Source organism: Prenolepis imparis, unplaced genomic scaffold (genome assembly GCF_030444845.1).
Source record: "Prenolepis imparis isolate NDT839.2.m4 unplaced genomic scaffold, iyPreImpa1.0 SCAF_14, whole genome shotgun sequence".
In the NCBI taxonomy this organism is placed as follows: domain Eukaryota; kingdom Metazoa; phylum Arthropoda; class Insecta; order Hymenoptera; family Formicidae; genus Prenolepis; species Prenolepis imparis.
This window is the reverse complement of record NW_028141172.1, coordinates 1,283,543-1,307,724: the sequence shown is the minus strand read 5'-3', so window position 1 is coordinate 1,307,724 and position 24,182 is coordinate 1,283,543. Positions and strand designations below refer to the sequence as shown.

General features: G+C 40.7%; 1 protein-coding gene across 3 annotated transcripts in view; it reads right to left on the bottom strand.

Moving 5' to 3' along the window:
- The window catches only part of LOC145945031 (uncharacterized), a 147,658-nt gene that overhangs the window by 66,720 nt on the left and 56,756 nt on the right, over positions 1-24,182 (bottom strand). For all 3 annotated transcript variants that reach the window (XM_083053814.1, XM_083053816.1, XM_083053815.1), the window contains exon 6: positions 76-260. In XM_083053814.1, the coding sequence (XP_082909940.1) occupies positions 76-260 (185 nt within the window). The remainder of the gene's footprint in view (positions 1-75; positions 261-24,182) is intronic.

Genomic DNA, 24,182 nt, shown 5'->3' with positions numbered 1-24,182 from the left:
TAATTATATAGATATGTGTGTGTCGAATATCTCATAAGCAATACAGTTTAAAAAAATTGTTTTTATTTTGCATACCTCATAGTTGCTCCGCTGTCGCCCGATGCCTCCCTGGGCCTCCTCCTCCTCTCTTGGTCCATGGTAGCACTCACGGCACTCGCGAAAACATGAATAATTACGATCGCCCGACACTTTACACGGCACTCTCGACGCGCGACTTTTTGCACGGCACTCTCGACACGACGCGTGAATCGCAATGCTACCTGTAACAAATAAAATACATACATATATTAGAATAATCTTATTATTTCGCATTACAACATACACAATATAAATATGTAAACCAGAATTAACGATAAATATATCCACGGATCGTAACACATTCGCGCGCGCGACAACAGATTAAGTTGGGTTATGTTGGCAAGAGATTTTGCATCGAATTTTTCGCGAAATATGCGTTTCGAACAATTAGGCCTACATATTAACGTTGAAATTATGATATGCGATTGATAAATATTACAATACAAAGGTTAGAAATCGTTTCTAACGATTATGCTTACTAATTAATCACAGCGGGACGCAGCTCGAACTGCCTGATACTCGCGGCGTTTCGGTAATGGCCGAGGCTACAAACATCGGCAACTTCACTCTAATAACGCGCGCGCGATACTTAATATTAATAATTAATTAAAACTCGGAGATTCGTTCGAAAAGATATAGCTTTAGAAAGAAAAAATATTAATCGAGAATAAGGTATTATAACATATTACTATTTTATAACTTTTATCATATTATTATTTTAAAATTTAAATAGCAAATTATAATATACACAATATAAATATAAATATGTAAGCTAGAATATTTAATTAGCAAATTTTCGCTTTATTAATATTTTTTGACAGAAATCAGCTGATTAAAACGTTAATGTACTAATTAATTTTTAAAATAATAATATGTTTTAAATAATATGTTATAATACTTTAAACTCGATTAATATTTTTGACAGTTATCAGCTGATTTCTGTCAAAAAATATTAATCGCCGATAAGATATTATAACATATTATTTACAATATATTACTATTTTAATATTTTTAACATATTATTATTTTAAAATTTAATTAGCAAATTAACGCTTTATTAATATTTTTTGACATAAATCAGCTGATTCAAGCGTTAATTTGCTAATTAAATTTTAAAATAATGATATGTTAAAAATATTAAAATAGTAATATGTTGTAAATAATGTTATAATATACCTTATCCGCGATTAATATTTTTTGACAGTTATCAGCTGATTTATGTCAAAAAATATTATTCGAGTTTAAAGAGTATTATAACATATTATTTATGACATTATTTTAATTTTTAACATATTTTTATTTTAAAATTTAATTAGCAAATTAACGCTTCAATCGGTTGATTTCTGTCAAAAAATATTAATCAAATTTAAACAAACTTTATAAAAATATCATTCTTTTTTATATAAAATCGAGAAATAGCACGCACGTAGCGCGCGCTGTGTTGTTAATTAGAAATGAGAAAATATTTCTAGCTGCAGAAGGTTAAAGTCACAAAGTTCTGAAAATATTAAAAATTTAAAATCAAAATTGTTTTACAATTAAAACAATGTAATTAAGGTTACTAAAAGATTCATAATTTTTTTGCACAATTGAGAAATTTACAGAATCTGAGAATGCAAAACTCAAACACCTAAAGACCCAGTTTTTAAAGTGTCGCGAACGTAAACTTTCTGTAACCAGGTGATTCACAAATTAATCTCGCGCAAAACTCTTATTCTCAACCCGATGCTTATCTAACCGATTTATCCCAGGGAAACCGCGCTCGCGCATGATTAAATAATCCGTGAAATCGGCCAATTAAACGACGCGATTGTCGAGGAGCTCTCGAGAGAGGTAAAAGATCAGACGAGCTTAGAAAAGCGACCGACTCCACGAGTCCTTTGATGCAAGGCGCAGCGACGCGTGCGAGGATCAGCGTCGTCGTCCCCGTTGCGGAAAAACCGCGAATGGAGGCCAAAAACGATCGAGTGGATGACGGAGAAAGGGAGAGACTAGAGGGACCGGGAATGTCTCGACCTAATTCAAGGAGACAGTGATCGCGGTGACATCCCGGAAAGCGATACGTAACCCGGCGAGCTCGTGTGCGGCTGCATCTGCGGATCGCCCTATGCAGCGGATGAGTATCGTGGAGTTTTTTTTTTCTTTTTAAGAGAGAGGGAAGGTCGAAACCGAGGGGCCGAGAAAAAGCCGCCGGGAGGGATGAATGACATAATTGAATTTCACGCCGCGCCGATTCCGGTCCACGATCGAAACTTTGAAGTTTGACAGTTTGCGATCGCAAGGAAACGTCAACGTTTGATACAGAGAGTTTTGAAAAAGAGATGGCGCCGAATTTTCGTGGCGTTTCGAAATTTCCGTGTTGACTTCAAACGATCGCGTTGCATCCAAATCGGTTTTGGCGGAAGGTTTGCAAACAGGCGTCACTCGCACATCCGCGCCATTAACCATCCAGCCGGGGTTACACTATACTTACACGATGTGTGCAAGGAACAAACGCAGCGGCTGAATAGTGTTTCGTATGTTCCGTCATTGACTGTAATAGCGGGGTGGAACCCTCAATAGACGCCGCCGCGTATTCACGGGATTGAACGCGCGCCGTGAGCATTTAGCGCTCTCCCATTGTCCGTTTGTCCGGATGTCAGCATCACTCTCCGCCAATCGGAGAGTGATGCTGACATCCAATCGCCATTGAAAATCGTTAACTGTTGACTGCGAAGTCAACTGCCTGGTCATTCGCGCGCGTTCGCGGATCCTCCCTTATCTTCTGCATCTTTTTAGGCGAAACATGGAAAATATATATCGAACATATATCGAACTTTTATGCAACACAGGATTTGAAAAATGCATCGCGTACAACCTCGATGATATCAATTTTTTAGAGAGAATCTGGAATTACTTTTAAATTGACGATCTAATAAAATAAAATACACACAAGTAATGCTCTCATTCTCGAATCTTTAAGGTCTGAATTTTTCAAGCCACAAATCGGAGATGCAATTTTAATGGTTACAGTTACGCAAAACTCGTGACTTTCCCACGCAATCGTGTGACGTTTACACGTAACGGTACACCGTCATTCGTAATAGTGTCCATGAATGGTTGACCATTGTGTCTCGAGTGCACGATAGTTCCGCTTGGGAAGTAGGTGGGTCTGACCTTGGATCCGTTGCTCGACCGTGCGACAAATTCGCGTTGTACAATCCTCTATACAGAATTGCCAAAATTAATCGTAACATGTAATTAAAAAAAAGAAATTTAATCAACCGTGGAAAAAAATTATAGATACTTGTCAAAGAAGGAGATGCGCGATTAATGATAAATACATCATCATATCGTCGTGATCGCTTATTGCTGAACTCACAATTTGCAAGATCACGCATAGGTTCTCCTCGAGATGAGCCTGACACGTGCATAAATTATCCGAGATTCGTCGTTTCTGGCCATTGTTTATACCGCGTAAGAGAACGCGTCTCTCTTTCCTCTCTCTCTCCGTATCGATAGAATCGAAGGGTCGTTCCGTCTCGCAATTGTCACCGTCAGGATCTCCGCGGCCCCGCCACAATAGACGGCAATCACAGCGGGCGCGCGCGCGCGCACCACACAGAGTGTCAAGTCTCCTCTAATTGTGCGCCCTCCACAATGGCGACGGGAAACGACATGGGCGTGCAACCTCCGTCCATGGTAGCGTCTAATGGCTTTTGTATCGCATCGATTAACGCTTGCGGATGACATTCATAGCCCTTTCTTCCTCTCTTCCTCCCTGCGCCCGGAATATTCGTGCCGGGGGATCCGAGCACGCTGCCGGTACACCTCGCACTGTCCGAGGTCCCTGAGAAAAAGGGAGCGACGAGGGAGAAGCGGGAAAGAGAGAGAAAAACGCCTCGACCAAAAACACGCAACTCCTCCCAGAAACATTCGCGAACTGGTTCCGTCGTACCCTCCTCACCCTTTCCCTCTTCTCTCCCCTCAGGGTAAGGAAACGGGATAAGGGGAGAGGGGGGTGCGCATCGGAAACGGGGTGAACAATGAGAATTGAGTTTCATAACCAGAGGTTGCGCGGGCACAATGTGCCGAAATTGCGTTACAACGAGGGTCCGGATTTATTATATCGACGGCGGCGGGTCCGTGACGGGCAGAAACGTGAGGAGGGAAGGGAGGAAGTACGACATGTGTTTTCTCGCCGTGCCGAGATTATAATTACCCTTAGAACACACACATACACGAAGAAGGCGCTCTGAAAAAATGTGGGAGGGGTTCGCGCGTTTCTCCGGTGCCCCGTAATTTTCGCACCCCGATCCGCGATCTCGTCGCCTCGTTGAAATTCGTGTGACTCTATCGCGAGTCCAAAAAAAAGAGACTGCGAATTGCAGCTGCTACCGTCTTAGAAGACATCTATAACAATATCCTCCTTTGGATGATTTTATGCGGAATGATTGAAGAAGAAAAAATAAAGGCAGAAATTAATGAAACATTGCCCTTTAATGGGGTGAACGAAGAAGTCAAGCAACAACTGTGAGAGTTTTTTTCCAAGAATACAATGTCGATTAACCTAAACCATCAAAACGGAGCCGGTTCCAATAATTTCAAAATATATTGTAAAGTGTAGATTAGGCTTACTGAGAATACACCACATTAAAAAAAAAAAAACGCCCCCATAACTCTACCTCATGGTGATGTGATAAGATGTGGAAATAAACTGGTTAATAATTAATTTATGATACAATTGATAGTCGACAATGTCGACATGCAATTATTAATTGATAAGTTTTAAAAATTCGAGTAAAAATAAGCATTTTAATTTGCGGAATATTGTCCGCTGTAGGTCGAAAACTATCCAACTTGCAAAAAAAAAGTTCAGACAAAAGTTGTAGACAATTTCTTCCTCTATAATATTGGTAGTAACTATTTTTATCATAGGACCAACCGAAAAGGAGATATTGAGAAAAAATCGTTTTGTTTTGTTAATTTTTTCCAGTATAGAGAGAGAGAGAGAGAGAGAAAGGCAGGGTTAGCAGTGAGGCGCCAAAGTCGAAAGCGCAAGATCATTTAGTTAAAACCCAAATTACCTTAAAATTTCAAGACTCTTAAATTTGCAATGCACAACAATAGCCTTTTTGTATTGATAACAATAGTCTCTTTGTGTGTGTGTGTATTGACAGGACTATAATACGAGTCATAAAGGACACTTAAGTAAAAGTCACAAGACAATATATATTTCATACTGTTTGTTTTTTTTTCTTTTGATGTCTCTGTAAGAGTTTTGAAAGGTTAAGATAAAGGTGAGAAAAATTGGAAATGTTTACACTAACATTTATACTAATAGGGCTCATTAAGCTGATCTTCTTATTATTACCTGCATTGTATATTGCACCTCACAAAAACGAGCGAAAAGCTACTATAAAGCTACATAAATCTTATCTTTTTAGTAAATTTCCAACATTTTATTTACAAACTCATTTTTAAAAATTATTTCATCACATCTTGTCACACAATCACTTTGTCATATTATACGCCGACACCTTGAAGTATTCGAAACGAAACTTTTGTTGAAGTTGAAATGGAGAAGGGTCGCCCCAAATGGTTTTTACCTCCACTGTCTTGTCTGAATAGATGCTATCCAAAGTATAGGTAGACAATGCTTTTTTCGAAATGTGAAGAAAAGAAAAGGAAAAAAAATACAAGTGAATAGAACTTCTCACTCAATACAAACATGCATACGGCACCTGAATTAACTCCGACAAATTACCTCCCTCTTTAACTTCCCACGATGATTTTAAAATATTAAACATACATTTTTAAATTTATTATCACATTGATTAATTGGCAGATGCAATTTTCGTCACGTCATATTTTGCAGACATAAAACGGAAAAATATAAATTTGTATTATTAAATAGGTACAATAATTTTGAAATTCACAACTTTTGATCTCTTAAATTTCTTACGTTAATTTTCAGATTATTAATAAAAAATAATTTTGATAGATATATAGAATCTTTTTAAATATTTCTTTATTAACTCTTGAATTTTAAGATATCTTTCGATCTTGAATTTTCCCAATTCTTTCAAAACAAAGAATTCAACGTGCATCCAATTAATCATCAAATTTGTGCTAACAATAAATAATTACTAATACTGTTTTCGTGTTCAGACGAAAAGAGAAATTTAAATCGAAACTCTCTCTGTCCTTCAACACAACGATGTTTTTGGTACCTACTTGACAACACCAAAGTATACCAACATATTTATCGTTTTGCTAAATTGCACGCCCGGCGGTCATTGTTGCGTCTTGTTTTCAGTGATGCGGTCGGTGCGACCGCAAACCGACCACCATCGGACAAAATGTCCTGTGGGAAGGAGGCGCGTTGTATCGCCAATCGTGTTAGCATTTTAAAAGCATTCCTGAGCTCCTCGATTTTTCGCCGGGCCGAGTCGATCGGTCCCGCCGCAATCAGAGACGTACTATCCTGATGAAAGTAGCTCGATAACGGATTGAATCAGCGTGTCGCGATCGATTTCGCGCCCACGCGACGCATACGAATCAAGATCATCTCCTTCAACTGTAAAATGTTCTTCTAATACTCTCGAATGCATTCTCCTAAATTCTCTAATACTTAAAATATTTTCGAAAATTTTAACTTTGCATAAAGAAATATGTAGGAACAGGAATATGCGCTACCATAAATGCTGTTCGCGATAGCGTTCTTGTGTGTCAATTTTTTAAAATATTTATAAATTAATAATCAATGATATCCCAATAAAATCGTTTTCCATACACGTTTTCTCTCAGCGTGCATAATGAAACAAGTATTTTCGCGACCATTCGACTCTTTTTCAGATTTCGCGAGAGAGAAAGAGAATGCGAGAGAGAGAGAGACAGACCAACGTAGCAAAGCCGCGGCGATAATTAATTCCCCTCTTTGTCCGGAGTGTCGCCGGCTGTAAATGAGGTTCGTGCGGATACCGGAAATGCATTTAACTAGACGTGTAGCGTAGCTCTCTCGCGACGGTTACGAACCCGGTCGGCGGTCGGATGAGAGGGATGAGAAGGGGGTGAGCGGGAAGAAAGGGGACGCGCGATGCACCCACTTGTTCCGTAACGGGGTATAATATATAATGAACATATCAGATGGCCGCCGGCGATGTCTGCCGGGATTACATATTTGAATCCTATGTTAATGCTGTGCGCGCTCCGCCATACATCAACGACGGCGTTATTGTGATTCGGAGATTGAATGCTCGCGCGCGCGACGAAGCCGCCGAGCTTGCTCTCTCCGAGAGAGAGAGCGGATCGATGCATATGCGCTCGCACTCGTTCCGGTGTGCGACGCATTGTAAAATACGGCCGACAGTCACGGCACCCGCATCTCCAACGAGGTCGATAAAATCGGAGAGCGCGAGAGACCGCGGATCCGTGTCGCGTCGACCATCCTCGGACCAGGCCGTCGCGGTTTGGCGAGACTTTGGGGTGACGTTATCGTGGACTGGGGATTCGCGACGATGGAATCATCTCGCGAAAGACTTGGAAAAAAATACGACAAACCTGGCGGAGGCTTTGCAGAAAAAAATTTAATGAAGGAGTATTCGAGTATTAGCTTTTTTTAAATATTCTAAACTCCAAAAATTTCAAAACTCGATGAATTAAAAGGTTGAGATACGACAGACGTTTTTCGAGTTCACCATATCATTTAAAATTAAAAAAAATTCAAAAGTAGCTATTTAAATATCCAGACTTTTGTTCGTTTCCTTCAGGATCTTTTTGCGTTTGCAGGATATTATAAGAGATGAAAGAAGAGGCTGTGCGTGCAAAGATGCGCGAAGAACTTTCTCCACGGCCTGTACTTAAACATATGCATAAACGGTCGAAAGGGATCTTGTAAGTTGCCGGAGCTTCGCAGGTGAAGCGAAACAATAGGAGCTGATGGCGTTTGATGGATATAACCCCGTGACCCGGCTAATAAGCCCTGGAAAAATAAAGAACGACGATGCCGCAGTCTCTCAGTCGTTCCTCCGCATCAAAGGAGTGAATTCAGATTCAGGATCGCGAAAATAGCCGCTTCGTCGTGCCGTGATTGACGTAATAATTATACGTATCATTCGCGAGCGCGTTCGACGAAATCGCGCAATTAATACGGAGACGTACGAAGGAGGGTCGTTCAAAAAAGAGCAGTAAATAGACGACATAGCACGTAAGATTTTTAAAATTTCGAATCCTTCTTAAATTTTTTTGCAAAATATATATATATAATTATTGCAGTATATAGAAGCTTCTTAAAAACTTCTATAATATTTCATCTTTCCACAATTATGCATTAATATTTGATATTCGTAAAATTTTAGCGAATGAAAATTACCACTTGTTCACATCTTGCGATTATAAACGATAAATACTCTTATCGCAATAATCATTAATCGCTAATTATGCCTCTTGCTGTTTATTTTAGGCGGGAAGGCGCGGTTTCTCGTATGCGTCGCCGAAAACGATGTTGATCCCGAATCCGGAGAATTGAATTACGCATTCAAATGGAGCATAGCACCGAAATAACACGCCGTATATGCGCTCACCTGCCAAGGTGCATAATGCTCCTGGAACAATCCGTGGGCGTCGAAGCGAATAATGCTCGCTGCCATCGTTACTGCTCGTTTCGCTGCCTCTTTCCCTCCTCCCCCTACTCTTACTCTCGGTCCATTCTCGCGCATGGTGCGCTTTTTTCTCATTCGACCCATTGGGCCCACCCGTGGCGAGTCGATCACCGGTGCTCGTACGCTCGACGATTTCGTTGCATTTCTAAGCAAGTCCAGGAAGACCGCGCTTTTCAACGGTCAGGGGGGGAAGAGGGATTCCAGGGAATTCCAGGGGACTCTAAATAATAGACTCTAAATATTAGAGCCGAAGATGTTAGAATTTCAAGAGACCAAATACTCGATGCCCCGAGAAACTCGGGATTCTAAATACCGAAACTTATGAAGATCCAGGTACCGTTAAATAAATTGTGCAAATGTGGCACAAAAGGTGATGCTACCGTCGTCTTCGTCGTCGTCTTCGTCGTTGTCTTCGTCGTCGATCCCGGGGAACGCGCTTTCGACTTTCGAGGAGAGAAAAACGACGAGCGGGAAGAAAGAAGCGCGCGCAAGCGGTGCGATTCAATGTTTTTGTTATATCTGCCAACTCACCGGCCCGTTCGTGAGAAAGCCTTTGTGACGGACAAACGTGGCCCACAATGCGTAAATTAAAAATCGACGAGCCGCGCCTGTTTTTCTTCGGAACGCCCCGTAACTTGCTATATTTTGTTTCCTGAAATAATTCGCCCCGTCACTTCCTGCCGACGTCGTCGAAATTGCGTGGCCTATGGCTACATTGCTGACCGGTAAAAATCTCATGAAAACCCCCTTGTCAAACTTGAAGGAGAAAATCTGTCAGAAGTCGTTTCGAAAAATTTTTATTTTTTAACACCGCAAATTTACTTTAACACTACAATGCCGTGTAATGTAAAATTGGTTAATTTTTAAGGTTGCCAATTTCGATATAATTTTAAATTTCTAAAAGTACTGAATGAATCCATAGTATCGTTACAAAATGCTATTAGCATCTAACGAGGGCATTATTTTCAAACGCTGTGTTTCGTTTTACAAAGAATTAATCGAAAACAGACTATGTCGGTCATTGTGTGACGATGACCTCGACTCACCCTATCCGCAATTTTATTAGGCGTGGAATTCTACGAGCACGAGCCATTTGTACTTCCACACTAAGGTTGCGAATATCCGGATAATTTAATTTAATTCAAATCATCTGAAATAAATTATTTATATTATCTAATTACTCAGGTCCGGATATTCAAATCCGAGAAAACGAATGATTTAGAAACTAGATTAATTAGATATTCAGCTATCGACTTTATAGACCTAATCTGCACAATTGGAAAATTTCATCCTTCAATTCCAAATAATTTTATAATTTTTTTATGCGGTAGGTACGTTTAATTAGCTTTTCTCACAATCAATTAATTTCATTATGAAAACAACATGTACTTTGTATATTTTTCAAAATTTCATTGGTTCTATCGGTTGCTCGATATTTTCCTAGACAGCCAGGCAGCTGTCTGAAATGAATGAAAAGTATTCGGGAATGAAAACGATTCGGGAAAAATCAAGGACCAGTTTGGAGAAAATTCAAGGAATCCGGCTTTAGGGTCAATGGGGGAAGAGGGTCTATAAGGCCATTGGCCGAAACGGTGCCGAGCAGTCTGGCAGTCTCTTTTTTCCTCTCTCTTTCTCTCTCTTCTTTCTCCTTCTCTCTCTATATCTTTCTTTCATCTGTACATGGTTTGTAGATAATCTCATTGTTGGTCTCCGCGACTTAGGCGCGGCCGGGACGCAGATGTTTCTCTCGACATTTACATTTTATCGCGCCCGCAACGAGTTCCGATAATTTTATATGATCCATGATCGCGTAGCAGCAATCAAACTTATCACTATCGATAATCGATCTGAGAGACGCGTGGGATACGAAAACGTACTTGTAATCTCGATGACTTATGAAATGCTCGAAACCTTTAATTCCTCTGGAATTTTTAACATCTGCGGAATTATTTTAAATAATATTTTTAAGATATATTTTATAGGCCTTGCCTTAAATAAGATTAAAATTTCATAAATTAAAGTTCCATTGAAAAATTATACATTTCGAACCCAAAATGCGAGAGAGAGCTTCCTTATATTTTTTTATTAACTAAAATATAAAATAAAAAAAATTGTTTTAAATTTATATATATCTTTGCCTGATGTTTCTACATATATCCTATACATATGTATATCTGCAAGAGTTTCTGCGACTCTTGCATTTTGGAAAAATTTTGCAATAAATTGTCTCTCTCCTCTTCTCACTCTTCTTGCATATAATATTTCTGGATCCGTCTAATTTCTCTCTCGCGGAGATCTCTTTTGAACTCGAATGTTTTAGAACCACCGAAACAAGGGGTAGTCCGCGCGCACTTTGCGGTGCACGCACGTGCAACCGCGATGCACTTGGAGACGCGCGGGCAAGAGCTCCTCTCTAAAAAAGTCTCTCTCTCTAATGCAGTCGCACGTGTGTGTAGTAGTACCATGAATCACGTGTCGTTCCCAGTTGACTCAAGTCCATTCGTCGGACGCCGACAATAGCTTTGTGCCGGTCGTCCGGTTAATGGTGGATACATAATGTAAGACCGAACGGGGAACAGTCGTTGTTGCTCTCTTCGAGGAATGCTAATATGACGGACAGTCGTTCCTCGTCGCCCTCGTCGCCCTCGTCCACCTCGTCGCTCTGGGTCCCCGCGTTCGCCGTGGGCCGAAACCGCGGTGGTGTACGGGGTGCTCGTAAATTTCGGGTGAAACTCGAAAGAGAAAGAGGGTAGGGGTGGGAGAGAGACTTCCAAGAAACGCAATTTCATATAAACACCTCGTTATTTATGAGCAATCCTCTTATACTCGTCATATATTCGCCTCCCGGACCGGCCAGATGCAAAGAGTTTGCGCGTCGCGATTGTCAGCTCGTTACGAAACGGCCAGATGCGTAAATTAATTTCGACACTGAAATATAGATTTGAAAGATAAAATATTTGTTGAACTGTATATATTCTTCTAACATTTTTCAAGACAATCTTGTCTCTACGTCTACGTCTTTCGAATTTTTCCATAACTATGCATCCTCTTAACTTTAGTAATGTTTGAAAGTCTCTATTATCTTCCTGCTTACGTCGGGGATGAAAAGCGAGGAGCGTATTGTTAAGAATGTTATTAAGATCGAAACAATACAAAGTGTTCTCAGCACAACGCAGAAGGACCTCGGCTACTCTCGCAATGCTCGAGAGCTCGCAAGCCGATTCTCGATTTCTGTTCCCGTTGTTGGACCAGGCACTCTGTCTCGATTTCTCTCCCCTATGTATAGCTCTCTTTCTCTTTTGCGGAGCGTTAATAAAATAACATACAACACGCTCGACTTCACAGGACCGACCAGTCGCGTTGTGTATAAAAGTCATTAACGTATTCGGCGGCCTCGCGCATTTAAATGATGCCACAATGGTGCTATTCGCGCGTCACAATAGCGAGCATATACTCGTCCGCGACGCAATGGCGTCGTTGGTCCACTTTTGACTTGACGACTCGAGAGAGAAAAAAGGGGGAGAGAGAGAGAGAGAACAGAGAGCAGAGAGACACAATACCCAGCGATACTGATCTGTCTATTTTCTTCTTTGCATCCAATGCAAATTTCAAGCGGCATTTTTTAAAGTATGTTTTGTCTGACTCGTGCGAAATTGTTCCGTAATTGTTTGCCAAATCTTTCTTTCAGAATCAGCTCCTTACAAATTCAATCAAATAATCGCTTTAATCTTAATTTATTGAGAAAGACAATGCGCGGGAGAAGACGATTTTTTTCAAGATATCAAAGATAATCTGCTTAAATCAGCTGTGAATTTCTGAGCCGTGATAAAATCAACATAGAAATAATTCAAAAAATATTTTTGAATGTAGAATTTGAAGCTTTTGTCTCAAGTTTGTCCTTCTCCCTCTGAATAAGAGCGAGAGTCAAATCACACGTTTATTAATTATGTGTTAAATAGAACACTCCGCACTTTTCGTACTCTTGCTGCCTCTTCCTCTCTGTCCTCCTCGCACAATACGCACCTCGTTGTACAACGGTCGCGCCGGTGCGCAAGAGGTACACAAGAAGCGCAGGTACTCGACTTTCAATGACCGCCCCTGCCCCCATTGTGCGCGATTTCAAAAGGTATAATTACGCTCACCTATGCCACGCTCGAATATCGCCGGGTTTTGTTCGCTCGCGTGAATTATCCTCGGTTCGATCGCGTCAATTCTCGATAAGACTCGCTTTTTATCCCGACTCTCCCTTTCTCGCGCGTTCCGCGCCTCTCTCTCGCTTGTACCGTTGTTCATCGACGTTCGGGGTGGAAGTTGATTAAAAGCGGAGCTCCAATCCGGAGTCTCGGAACTAGTTTTCTGACACGCTTGTAACGCGACGCTTTCAAGTCGCGATACCCTTCTTTCAGATCTCTGATATTACAGGAAGAGAAAGAAAGATCTCCATTGACTTCCTGCAGAGATAACACAGAAAGAGACAAAGAGAGAAAAAAGAGAAAAAGAGGGAAAGCAGTTTGCAATCGACCTTTCTCAGAGAGCTTATTATGAGTTAAGAATATCGTCGATATTAGAATCTAAAAGATCTTCAAAATTCGATACTTATAACTTTCGTAATTTGAAATAGATAATTTTCCAATTCTCCTTCCAAGCAAAAATTTCAAAATTATTCAGAAAATTTGCAACCACCTAATATCTTTTTCGGAGGAAAGGTGAAACGGGAAAATCGAGTTCCTTCATTCCGAGTCTGATTTCAATTAATGGTGCGCGGCACGCGGCTTGCGCGCGCGCAAAAGGAGAGTTTTCGCCAACAAGCGCGACACATCTGTCCGGGTTCACAAATCATTTCTGCATTGTAAAGCGTTTTGAGCTATGGCGCAACTAGACACGAGAACGGGGCGGTCGTAATTATTCATACCGCTCAAACTAGTCCGATCGAGTCCGGTCGTCGTGTCGGTCGTGTATCCTCTCTTGTGAACCACAGTCCAGGACATTAAATCCGCAGAGTATCGCTCGTAAACGTCAGCCCCCGAGTGAGTTCACGTGCGGTTCTCGCCCCGTATAATGACTTTCACTGCCTATCGAAACAATACGGGTATTTTATATTAAGAATAATGGGTACCTTAATTGTATTTAATGAAATTAAATGATAAGATGAACGAGATGCACAAGTTCATTCAATCGGCGAAAAATTCCACCTAAATAAGCTAGAGCAAAATAATTTTTTTTTGCGAAACTAGAAACGAGAGGCTGAGAAGATTCTCTCGCGCGTCCACAAGTTTAGGTATACCTGCGGCATTTCCGCAACATTTTGGAACACAATGCGGTTCCCGGGGAAATTCATCGACAATGAACCCTTCGGGAAACGATTCCGCACAGGTCTTGCACAGTGAAAACACGCATTCTATGAATCGAATGCCACTTTGGACGCTCTGTTGAACGTTGTCGAGGCAGGTGCTCGCCGCAAAAGATCCATTGAATAAATACTTTTCGGGAACCCACTCTTCTTCCAAGAAGACCGACTTGCGTCTACGCGAATTTGATCTCATAATAGAGTTGCTCTCTCGACAAATCTATCCGCGGATTTTCGCGAACCACGCGTCAGATTATTATTATTATTATTACTATTATGTCGACAACATCGCGCAAGATCTCGAGAAATTTTCAGAGTTTTGCAGAATTTTGAAAATGTTTGCGAAGCATCGAGTAACAAATCGTCGAAATTTCTTTTAATCATAATTATATAACAAAGCAATCGATAATGCGCCAATGTAAATTTATGCATTTTTATTAGCCGATCTAAAATATTGACGTGTGCATTCGAAAGAAATTATTTAACAAAAGTAAAATTTTTACGAAAATGAATAGACTAACACACAAATTTTCTTTTCTATTTAATATTAAAAAAAATTAAGAGAGAGAATCAAGGCAGAATTAAAAAGAGAAAAGATGATAATCATTCAAAAAAATTAGTCCACTTGGCTATAAAATATATCTCGATTAAATATTTTGTCACTCATTAAAATTGGAATTCGTTCAAAATTTTTACGAGCAACAAGAACGGAGATAGAAAGAAAGAATAGAGGAGTCCTCCTCTCGGTAGTCTCATACATCAAAGCCCTGTATAAATTATTCAGCCTCCTGTGCAGTTTGCGCACACTGTTGGACAGAACCTGTCGCGTGTAGACGAGAAACAGAATCCTACAGAAGATCAACGTAATCTTTATACAAATCAGTAGGTTTGTTAAGGGGTTGTATCCTTAAAGGAAGATCAACCCGGTAGTACCGGGAGACAGGAAGAGAAGGGGAGGGAGAGAACGCGGTGGGGAAAAGAAATCGAAAAACTGGAAGGAAGAAGAGCTGCAAGGGCGATATTGATATACGACGTTCGCGTTATAAAGAGAACCTGATCCGGACAGCGGACCGCTCATTGTCCGGCCGCGATGTATTTGGACAGTCAGTTGTTAACGGCAATGAGACCGGCCATTGTGGCGCCCATTCGCCGCGGACAATCGCCCATTATGGCAGTGACTGCCTTCCGTCGCGCGGCTCGGCCGTAATTACATTACCTACCCGCGTTTTGCACCACGCCGCGCCGCACCGCACCGGATCCGCGTTAACCCATTGTTACCCGCGAAACGTGTCCATGGGTGTTCGCGAACGCACCCATCGCTGCATCGTCGACGCCGAAAGAACGATCGATTTCGGCCGATCGGCGAGTTTTATATAAAATAATTATTATGTCACCTACATTTGTCACCTATAATGCAAGTGGAGATTTCTCCCTTAGGAAATTTTTATTAATTAGATATTGTTATTCTACATTTTTTATAATATATGCAATATGCAAATCTCAAAGATCTTGCGAATAAGATGTTGATTCTTATATTGTAATTCTTTCCATGTATAAGAACCACCTAATAGTTGATGTTAATGTCAGAGGTGCTTTCAAAAATATTTCAAGAATTGTCGAGAGATGATTTTTGAAAAAATATGCATTTCTGCTATTGAAAAAACTAGTACAGTAAGAAAATTACTTCAAACTACAATAAGTTGTTAAAGTTTTTGCAATGTTTTTTCTTTTCGATAATTTTTTAAATGTATAAAAATTGAACGTTTATATATAAAAGACTTTTAGATATCTGTTTTTTGCAATTAAGCAGCTTGAGAAGCTTTAAATTTCTCGTAATCTTGTTGTCTAAATCATGCATTGGAACGAATAATTTTGAAAGATTATGGGATACCTTGTGCCTATGGGATACCTTGTGAGGTGCCAACCTGTCTGGCCTAGACACCAGATTCGAAACGTTTTCCCTGCTCAGAAAGCGAAAGAAATACAATGAATTAGAAATTCTTGACACGGAGAGGTGAACTAATTCCTAGTTTCTTTCCCTTCGTTTCACAAAGACTCGCCGACTTGAATTTGTACGACTTCAATTAATATATGGCACATTGTTGCAACACATGATTCGATAAAATTATTCTATCCATCTTTTGAAATAAAAATCTAATAATTAGAATAAAGTCTAATAAAATAGAAAATCTAAAAAAATAAAAATGTAATCTTTAAAAACACAACAGTGAAAGACGTAAGTTAACTGAAATAACGTGCAATCTCTGCAAGGGAGAAAAAAAAATGCGAGATATTCTGTGCAAAGTTTGTTCCTTAGCGTTTCCCTCTGCTTCAACGGTTTCGTATCAATTACACTGAGAGTGCAACCCTTTCTTTCTCTGGCTACAATCCCACGGAAACATACACGGAAATATACACAGCAGAGAGGCACATATACAAAAAAAGAATATAATATTGATTCGAATAAATTAATTCTGATTAAAAGGGGAGAGGAAAGAGCATCTCTCTCCATCTAGTTGATAACACAATTTCTTTAGAGAAATTCTTTTCTTTAGAGAATTTTCAAAATTTTAAAAAATAAGAAATTAATGTTTTTCAACAAAAATATATAAATTATATTTTACTAACAGAAATAAAAAAAATCAGGAAGCAAAATGACGACTTTTATCTACATAAATTATCTGTATACTGCTTCTGCAGTCTCGCGAAAAATGCATTTTATTTTTAGATTTTTTAATCGGTTGTATATAATTTATAAATTTGAATATAAAACTTTAGGGCAAAATTGAGAGATTTTAATAACGCAATAAAATTGTGGCAAAGTTTCTATAGAAAGAAAAAGAAGAATTTCTCTTGAATTGTATTAGTTTCAAAGAAAGAACCTTACACTAATTCTATATGAAATTAAATACCGATAAAATCAAACTGGTTTTCTATGTTGTAGCTTATGACCTGCTGAACAAAAAAAAATATAATAGGTTCAAAAGCTAAATAATAAACAGTTATAGTTAGACATAATAGACGACTCATTGTCAGTCAAAAACTGTGCTGTCTGTAGGTTAACTGGTTGTAGTAACGGTCCATTATTTAATTTTGAGCCTATTTATATAACTGAGTTTTTTCTAAAAAAAAAAAGGAAACATTTTTGATTTCTCAAACTGTTTCATCATGCTGAAAAAACACGTAAAAAGTTGAACTATTTCACAAACTAAAAATTTCCGGGTTCTTTCTCTCGGACAAAGGTATCGCACGTATAAATACAATGGAGCAGAATTTATAGTTAGGATCCGCACTAGGAGGCCTATTATATTTGCTACAATCTTTATTGTAAGAGTGTCAGGGTATCCAAATTCTTAAATAAACCAAGTTTCTGCAGTAGTTTTCACTTCGATTTCCTTCATTCTTTTTCTTTCCTTTTCTATCAAAGTATATTTCTATAAGAGGAAGGAGTTGAAATTTTCCCACCATCATTAAATGTTAGAGTTTTTTAAATTTGAGATGCATTTTCTCAGACTTTATATATTTGCAAAATCTCTAATAAGGAAGTGCGTGACGACGCGAGATTATAATACACATTCAAAGATACCTAAGATACACAAAGTTCGAGTCGACAAATAGCCGAGAAAATCTCGCGTGAGATTGGACAAACGGCGACGGGATGCTGGGCCGCGTTTTTTTCATTAATCCGCGATGGGGCGAGATGAGATTGCGATACTGTCTTCCGTAGACAGGAAGACCGACCATTGTCCGGCTTATCGCGACGAAGGTGTCCCACACGAGTGAAATCATCCACGAAACAAAGGAACACCAAGGTGTCAGGAGCGTCGTAGCCGTGCACAATGCCAGGCATCCCGGCGGCCGTAATATAAGTGTAGTACAAAAGAGATGGCGTGCCTCTTTCTTTCTCCTTTTTTTCTTCTTTTTTTTCCCTTCCTATTCACGGGGTACACCGCGCGACAGTCCTTTATCTTCGGTGAACGCTAAGCTCGAAGAATCGACAGAGGCCACGATCGATATCGCGCCGATCGATTTGTGCGTACAAGGTATTGTTTGCGCGATCCCGATGTCTTCTCTTTTCATAATGGTACAGAGATACCGATCGACGAAATCCGGAAAGAAACTTATATTTTTTCCCAAGATCCCATCACGTGAAAAAAAAATTCGTCTACTTTGTTTTCATTTATTTATACTAATTAAATTCTTTGTTTCTTGTCAGCTAGTTTACCACCCTTAAATCTTCGAACAAGGGGATTAAACTTGCGCGCGAGTGGCATCTCTTAAACGTCCTCGGAGTAAAGAAGATATCTGTTAATCCATTCAAAACTATCCTAAGCGTATCGTCAAGCGGCCGACGATTTATGCTCGGCTCGAGAGGAACGTGCTCGTAAGCATCTCGTAACGACGACCCAAAGTAAGCCACTCTCGCAGCTCGCACGACGAGCGAGAGAACGAACAAGAAAAAGAGAGAGAGAGAAAGAGAGGGAGAGAAAGGATATCTTGCGAGTATAGCGATCTGTATATGAATGTGCCAACTTTTTTTGCGGCCATACGATACATGATACTTTAGCGGGGTAACCGGGGGTCCGCGAGAGATCGAGGCCAGTGGACCATGGATCCCACGAAGAGAAGAGAGGCTAAGGGTTCTCCGCTTTTCAAGCTGATTGGAATGGAAAAGAAGACGAAGAGGAAGACGGGAAAAGAGAGAGAGAGAGAGAAAGAGAGGGACGATCGACTCGTTACCGGCTTCGAAGAAGGGGTTGGATATCCAAACCCTCTCGCCCCGATCAAATCGAGATAACGTCTGCGCGACTTGATACGTTGTATACCGGCTCTTCGTGACACTTCTACGTCGGTAGCTTTTCACCCTCCGTCCCTCGCGAAGATAAAAGAACAACTACTGTTTCTTGAGGAAATATATCAAGTGTATAATTATAGTTTATTTAATCGAGAAAAGATTCTGCGAATTGTTACACTTGTTATAAAAACTAATAAATTTTAAGTTTTCTTTGTATTTATGTAAAATAATCTATATAAAAAAGATAATTCTCTTTATATATATTCTCTCCCATCCTCTTTTCTTTTTAATATATTTCCAATTTGCCTTCAATGTATCGCTTCTTTAAAAAACAGAACAATGAGAAAGAGATCATAGCGAGATGCTCAAGAGAGCATGATACCACCTCGACCAGATGGTCCTCGCTTGGGCTCCGCTCGCGCGTACAATCATCGCGAAAGCGCTAAGGACGAAGAGTAACTTTTTCCGGCGCACCCTTCCGCGTTATGTTTCCAAAACATCTAATATCTGCCGCCCGGTCGAACATCCTGAAAGCGTCATCCGCCTCTTCCCGTCCTTCATCCTCCGCCCTGTCGCCACATAATATCGACGCATCCCTGCGGCAACGTATAGGTCTCTGTTGCGGATCAACGAACAGCCGCTCAAGCTCCGCGTGCACGGTATGCTTCGCAGGCATCCTAGACAGCGCGATTGGCAGGCGTGAAGAATCCCCGCACAATGCAATGGGGATGCCTCGAAAAATACCATCGATCGAACGTAATGGCCGAGGTATCTTGAATGAATCGGGCGCGTCCCGTCGAAGGATTTTCCGCAAAATTACGCACGCCCGTGGAAACGCAAACGTCTGTCTGCCTTCTGTAATCTATATCCGCCTATCGAAAAATACGTGCGTCTCTTTTATTTTAAATACACGTCTCTTGAAGAGGAAATTATCATCCTTTTTAATATTCTAATTTTATCTTACACAATTCTTTCCTTAAACCTTGGATCTTATATCTTATTTAAAAATCATACTTTAATACTTGAAACAACTTAAATTTATCTTAATTTCTCCTCTGATTTGAAATCTAGAATTAAAATATATTATACATTGTATGTATGTGTGTCCGGAATTGGCTACAGGTTCGTATCGCGCCGACGCGATTAATCTTATTATCTCCCGATCCCGATTTATACATTCGGCATTCCAATCTGCGTTTATGCCGCGGTTCGAAGGAGGATGAGAGAGAAAGAGGAGAGGCCTGAAACACACACGTATGCGTTCCAGCATCATCGGGTCCGGTCACAGGGCCGTGCATTCCGATGTCGGTAGTAATATGCAGTTGGACGGGTTCCCGGGTTGCCTTTTCTATTTTTATACGCGCAGCAGCGCGCACACAAACCATCATCGGGCCTTCTTTTCTCGCTCGCGCTGCCCTTCTTTCTCCTCCCTATTGCCCTTCGCCCTTCCTCATTTCCCTTCTCATTTCTCCGGGCCCTAGAGAGAGAGAGGCCTCTTCAAAGAGCGTTCACGGTTATATACACGAAAACGCGCCGAGAAGGGCACGGCTGGCGTAGCAGACAGCTTGGAGCCGGTGTCGAGCAAGCATCCCTCCTGCTGGGCCAAGACCGCAGCATTGCCTTTACCACCGAGCCAGCCTCGGACCCTCCGCAGGCCTCTATATATATGTCGCCCAAGAATCGCCGAAGAGGCCACCAGCTTGCGACCAAGATAAACTCGCTAGGCACAAACACGCATAGTGCTTTTATATTATAAAAATGATTGCGCGGATCGCTTTTATAGTCGCAGAAATAAGAATCTCGATAACGACTGCTTCGGCCAAAAAAAATTACATTTATTTATCTAAGATAAATAATTGTATAAGAATCGCGCGGCTTTCCTTCCTCCACTCATGTCAAAGATGGAACATTGTTATTATGATAGATGTCAAGAGGGATGAGTATATACATATATAGCATCGAAGTGACCAATGGCGCGGGAATTCGTGTTCCGATATGCAGATCGCACACACTTCACTCTCTACCGGAGGAAACGCTCCAGTGGTATTGTACAAGGTCTCTAGACATCTTCAAGTATACATCTCGTCTTATGTTAGAAAAATATCGACAGCAAATAAGACGGCTAATCTTTCTCGCGTTAAACTAAGAATTGTAAACGCACAAAAATATGTATGATAAAAAAATACATGAAGAAATCAAATAATTGATGATGATGGAATGTATATAAAGTTTAGTCCCAATCCTAAATAAACATACGCTTTATATGGAGCTGCGTTTCGCGATAGTTGACAGAACGTCTCATCAAAGGAATCTTAATCAACGCGCAGTTGTAGCATTATTCAAGGATCGGCGGAATTTCGATGGAATCGAAACTTCCTATTCTCTTCGCCGGACATCGATCGCGAATCTTCGTCTCGTTCCGCTTCGCCGGGGCCTATTTAGACAACGACGAACAGCCTAACGTGCGGCCGCCGTACAATGTATAATACGTTAACCGTTAAGCCGACTGTCTTCTCAATTCCGGGGTCTGTGTGGTCCGCCATTGAGTCTTAACTCTTTGATGCATCGTGCACATATTCATTCGCTCTCGCGTCGCACAATGCCCATAGTGACCATACACGCGGCATTGTGTGACCCGTGCGCGCCGAGCGTTAAACTCTCCGTTATACGCGCGTATACACACACGCGCGTCCGATGAGTCCCGCACACGCGTGTCCGTATCGGTGTGCGTGATCTCATAATGCGTGCAATAATTCACTACAGGTAAGATATAAACTGCACGATTGTCTCGGAACGAACACGGTAGAGATTACCAGGGACGCGTCCGCTAAAATCGAAATCGCTGATCTTAGATCGATTCATTCCCCGATATTCATTCATTTCATATTATTCCATATAAAGAGTGATCTACAACGAGTGTAAAAAACAATTTGTTCAAGAGACCGTTTTAAGTAATAAAATGTTATGTTATATAAATATAGGTATTTCAATTAGTTATAAAATTACAAGAGATCAAAGTTTTATTAATACAGTTAATAAATAGTAGATTTAATATTTTACAATTCAAAAAACAAAGCATATTCTATTTATTAAATTAATATTGAAAATTCTATTTATATTTGTTATTATAAATTATTTATTAATATTAAAATTTTATTTATAAATTATTGCACTCGTTACAGATCACCCTACATATACTTGCTTGTTAATTGCGATATATTCGAATTCTTAAAAAAATGCCCGAAAACTCTATCACAGAAAATTGGGATAAAATTTTTACTTTTGATTCATTTTACCGAAACTCCTTAGAAAAGTCATTACTCATTCTTGAATAATAATTCCACAATGTTCCCGCTTCCTTCTTTTCATTTAATTTCAGAGGCCGCAAGCTGTCACTCATCTCGCTCCTCGTTTCTCTCTAATCCCGTTACACTCGTGTTCTTCTTCTTATTATTCTCTTCCGTAACCGATCTCGCAAATTCGATTCGCCGTCGCGAATTAAAACTCATCCGTCTGACTGGCACGCGTATCGCGGCGTAACACGGCGGCCTTTTATCGGTAATGAGATCCCGCCCGCGCCCAGCATGCATTATTCCTTCCCGTTGAATTAAACGAGGCGTCGCGCCGCCACTTCTTGCCGACGATGAAAAATGAACGTGGCCGAACTTCCGAAACTCGCCTAGCCGCGCTGTCCGAGCTTCCGGAAATTAACGACTTTAATTCCGGTCCATTAACGGCACGCACGCGTACGGCACTCTTCGAACGTGTTTCTCGACGAAGAATGAGAAGAAAAATTTGTTATAAAAAACAAGGATTTTTTAATGAAATATATCTTAACGAAAGATGGCTAGAAATTTATCAGAGAGTTTTATATATGATATTCATGTAAGAAAATACGATAGAGGAGATTATTTGCTATTCCGAGTGAAAGCTGTTTGAAAGCTATTTTATCTACGAATAATTTACATCCTTTTATCGCGCATTAATTCTAGATAAGGTGAAAAAATTGTGTACGATGCATCCTAAGGTTAATTTAACCCTGGGATATATTGTATCGCATCTTTAGATACGAGATGACGAGAAGAAGTTTGTTCTCGCGTCGTAAATTTGTTTGACAAGAGGAACCACGTCGCTTTCGTCTCTTTTTCAATGCGCCTCTCGCTTTTATTGCCACGTGGATATATATATATATGCGGATAGAAAAGAAATGCGTAATGGCAGTGTCTAGCGGCATTAAAAGCGGCTGTAAACCAACCGTCGACGAATCCGTTTTGTGTTTGACCGACTCGTCTCGAAACGATATCTCAGAGATGGTATACAATCTGGCTCCCGGCGGAAGTGGATAATTCTGAAAATGTTCGGCCATATGCAATACTAAAATATCATAAAACCCTCTGAGAAATTCCAAGCGAGAGGGAGATAACTGGTTAATTTACACGCCACAAAAACTTACACAAGGCGAATTAGTTCGACGCTCTATAGCTCCACGCGGATAGATAAATAATCGTGTGTATAATAAAATTTTTTTTGTCGATTAATATAAGTTGTAATAATCAAAGATGGCCAGTCTAAAAGCTAGCAAGGTTTTCATCTCTCGCTTGCAAAAGTCTCGTAATTGCGTTAATTACAGAAGACCGCGCGCATTTAATGATTCAATGCGAGCGACACGTCAGACATTTTACGGCCACGCAAGGACATACATTGTTACGCGAGACGAAATCCTTTTACAACGAGGACCTAACGAGACAGGAGAAAAAGACCCGCGATGACGCCGAGAGGGTCGACGTCGATTCTTTTCCGACCGGAATATCTTCTCTCCCGCTTTTCTCTCTTTCGCCCCCTTTTTTTTCTCTCGGACGATGCCCCGGTCTCGTCAAAGGAGAGAACGTGATGGCGGTGGCCTCGCATATAGAAAAGAAGGGAAAAACCGGACACGGGGATCGCACATCGCCGTCACTTTTCGGACGTGTTTCGGACAACACGCACACGGTTTGGCGCGTTCCCAAAGGCATCGACGGCGGTCTCCTGCCTCCCCTACGCGATTCCACCCCGTGATTCTGATGCAAATCGGGGTCAGTTACGGCGATGCGTGCCCTCTCTTCACCCCCCCTCCCTTCCACGCGAGACGGCTAGTACCTCCATTGAAATAACATTAATCTACTGCGGCACCGAGCGGTTGGCACGTTCGATAATTCGTCTCTCCCGTAGGTAGTAGCTGCAGAGCAAAGTCTTTGGCATTTTCTCTGCCGTCAATGGATCGACCCTCCTTTTGCGGGGCCTCATTGTCACTTGTGTGTGCGGCGACCCGCCGACGAATAAA